The following is a 3276-nucleotide window of genomic DNA, read 5'->3' as shown; positions in this document are numbered from 1 at the left end:
GGTTTTTTTTTTTTTTTTTTTTTTTTTTTTTCAGGGTTTTATGGGTTTTGATTTACGGGAGCGGGTTGAGAGACGTACATTTACATCATTTCCCGCCGATTTGGATCCCATATGGTTGTCGGTAAATGGAGATCCTCGGGCGGACCAAGCGTCGGCGACGGCTTCGTAGTTCAGTTTCAGAAGCAATCCAGGAGGTTTAGATTTCGGAATCGTCGGTTTCTCTGATGATTTCTCCTTTGGCGGTGCGGTTTTTTTCGATTCGATCACTGTAAGTTTCTCCACTTTCTTCTTCTTCTTCTTTTTTGTTGAGGCGACGGTCGGTGTCGGTGCTGGTGGCTTTGGATTTAGTTTAGGAGAGATGTCGACTACGTCGACTGTTGGAAATCGCCACCAGTTTCCGTCGTCGACTCGTCGGATTGCTGCTCGTTCGATTGCCTTCCGCATTCCGAATCCGAATTCGAATTTCTGGTTGAACCCTAAGCCGATTGGATTCCAGTAACAATTCCAATTCTTAGGGTTATCGCTAGAACAATCTTGCGCTGAATTAGGTGTTTCTAGGTTATCCACACTCAGATTCCCCATGATACTATCGATTCCTTCTTCGACTTCCTCATCGAGAATCGATTCGGCATCGAAATCTTCCATCTCCATCGAATTCGGTTGGAAATCGATCTCCCCTGGGCTGGAACATGGCCGACTCTCCCACAGATTCGCCAATTTCGATTGGATTTGGGAATTAGGTTTTTCATGTAGAAGCGGTTGGTTTAGGAGAAATCCAGAGCTTTCGATTACTCGGAAAGGCAACAACAATTCGGCGGATTCACAGAACAGAGAGTCGGGTGATTTGGTGAATTTGCGTGGATTCGTGAGATGTTTGGTAGAGAAAACATTCGGATATGCTGTAGATAGCAAAACTGTGGCCTCATTGTAGGTTTGATTTGGGCGTTTTCTGGGAGTTCTGGATTTCCGAGTTGAAATTGCTTCAGAGAGAGTTGAAGAAGGGGATGATGTTTGAGAAGTTCTTGTCCATGAAGATGATGGAGATTTCACAATTTCAAGGTCGAAATTGTAAGCTCTTCCACCACCACTTATGAATGGAGAAGACATTGGAGAGTTAGAACAAAGCAACAAAATACACACCCTGTAAATTCTGTTTGGTTACCAAGAAAGTTTTTCTCGAGATTTCAAAGAAAAATCCCAAATCCTGAAACACCAAAACACCTCAATTCCATCACAAACCTGGAAAATTGGAGGAAATGAGTGTCGGTTTTCTTCTAAACCCTTAAACCCTACCTAAGAAAAATCCAAACAAGAACAACAACAACAAAAACAAGATCCTTAGCTCAAAAAGGGGAAAAAGAAAGGAAAAATCCAAGAGAAACCAAAATTCCAAAACCCCAAAACTTCAAAAAACAAAATCCCCCTTCTCTCTCTCTTCTTATTTCCCAGTTATCTCTCTCTAGCACCAAGAAAACCAAAGGAATTTCGAACTTCCATGGAAATGGGTAATCTCTCACCAAACAAGAACACTACTAATTCACTAACCCAATAAAGAAAACAAACACTCTGATTTCTAATATTCACAGTCTGAATTTCCTCAAAAAAAAAAAGAGAGAAGAAGAACAAGAACAAGAAGAAGAGAGAAGAAACTCACGAGGTTGAGAAGATAAAAGGGAAAGATCCTTTGGGTGTGATGTAAATATAGCAATTCTGCAGAGAGAAAAAAAGGATTTCTCTCTCTCTCTCTCTCTCTGGAAATTACTAAATAGGAAGAAAACACAAGACGAGACAAGGATGAGTTTCTGCAGACCTGTAGGGACTACTGGATTTTATTTTTCTTCTTCATTTTATCCTTCCAATTATTATGCTTTTATATATTTGTTTATATGACGAAATTCCTTTCATTCTTGCCTATTTGCCTGATTTACCCCTCCCTATTCAAACATTAACTAAACAAAAACAGTAACAGAACTGGGAGGGCATTTGTTCGGATTGCTCGAGTCGAAGAATCTTGACTTTTTAGTTTCATTTTGTTTGATAACAGTGTTTATATGACTCGAAAACTCGATAAACTCGTTTCAATTTGGGTTGGGATGGGTTGAAATTTCGAAAAATTGAAAATTTATGTCGGCCCACCATATCCCCTACCTAAGCCGTTGTTGTTGCATTTTACTTACATTACATTCTCATATAATACCAATTTCACTTTCTCAAATCTTGCTTTCAAAACTCTCTTTTGAAATCTCTCTGCCCCGTTTTCTAAAACTTTCTTCTTGAACTGGGTCTTTTGTAGCACAATCGCAAGTCCATCAAAGTGCGATTATGACAATAGGTTTATATTTTTTTATTGGGTCAACTCGACCCACACAAAAATAGAGATACAACCCTATGCTGCCTCTTACAATACTATCAATATTATTTGATGTTTGTAACGGATGTTAATGATACATTATAACATGTGTTTAAACTTTATGAAATTTTAGTTATTAATGTAACATACATGGTCGATAAAAGGAATCTTCACTTTGTGAGATATTTTCGTAGAAAAATTTCGTTCTCAATTAGATATTTTAAGAATATAGTATAGACTGTTCTTTAGGTCGATATAATAAAATAATGATAATAGTAGTTTAACAGGGTGGAGTAGTAAGGAAAGTTTGAAAAAAATACAGGAGGGGCATATTGGTAAATGGAGCCCCTAGTGGGGAAGGAAAGTTCATATATCGGCTTTTTCCAGTAAGAGGGAGACACGTAGGGAAGAGACGAAAGGGAATTTCTTATCTGATGAGGTGGCAGGCAGTGATTGGGGGAAGTAGATTTTGTTAGGGCTGAGGTGGCAAAGGGGTTGGAGAGGGGTCACGTGCATCAAGAAAAAATGACGTGGATGATTTGTCTAAAGGGTGCAATGATTGGGACCTTTTTGGTATCTTTTGAAGGATTATGTGTGGCATTTGGTCATCAAACGTTGGGCTTATTAGCTTCAATCACTTATGATTACGTTTCAATTAAAATAATTATTTTATTTTATTTTATTTTATTTATTAAATTTACCATTTCAAAACTCAATTAAAATTATGTAAATTCTATTTAGTTTATGTCTAATTTCCTTATTTTCTTAATATAAGTTAATTAATTTCAATTTAATTTCTATTATTTAAAAACTTGGTTACATATATTTAATAAATGAATGGTAAATTTCCTGCTATAAAAAAAAAAAAAAAAAAAAAAAAAAAAAAAAAAAAAAAAAAAAAAAAAAAAAAAAAAAAAAAAAAAAAA

General features: G+C 36.5%; 1 protein-coding gene across 1 annotated transcript in view; it reads right to left on the bottom strand.

Moving 5' to 3' along the window:
* The window catches only part of LOC111465375 (protein CHLOROPLAST IMPORT APPARATUS 2-like), a 2923-nt gene extending 1053 nt beyond the window's left edge, over positions 1-1870 (bottom strand). Inside the window, exon 1 of the mRNA XM_023109718.1 lies at positions 79-1870. Coding sequence (XP_022965486.1) covers positions 79-1107 — 1029 coding nt within the window. The 5' untranslated portion in view covers positions 1108-1870. The remainder of the gene's footprint in view (positions 1-78) is intronic.
* Positions 1871-3276: the final 1406 nt, after the last annotated feature.

This window comes from Cucurbita maxima, unplaced genomic scaffold (genome assembly GCF_002738345.1).
Source record: "Cucurbita maxima cultivar Rimu unplaced genomic scaffold, Cmax_1.0 Cma_Scf00029, whole genome shotgun sequence".
Classification (NCBI taxonomy): domain Eukaryota; kingdom Viridiplantae; phylum Streptophyta; class Magnoliopsida; order Cucurbitales; family Cucurbitaceae; genus Cucurbita; species Cucurbita maxima.
The sequence above is the reverse complement of the archived record's forward strand: the minus strand, read 5'-3'. Positions and strand labels throughout refer to the sequence as shown.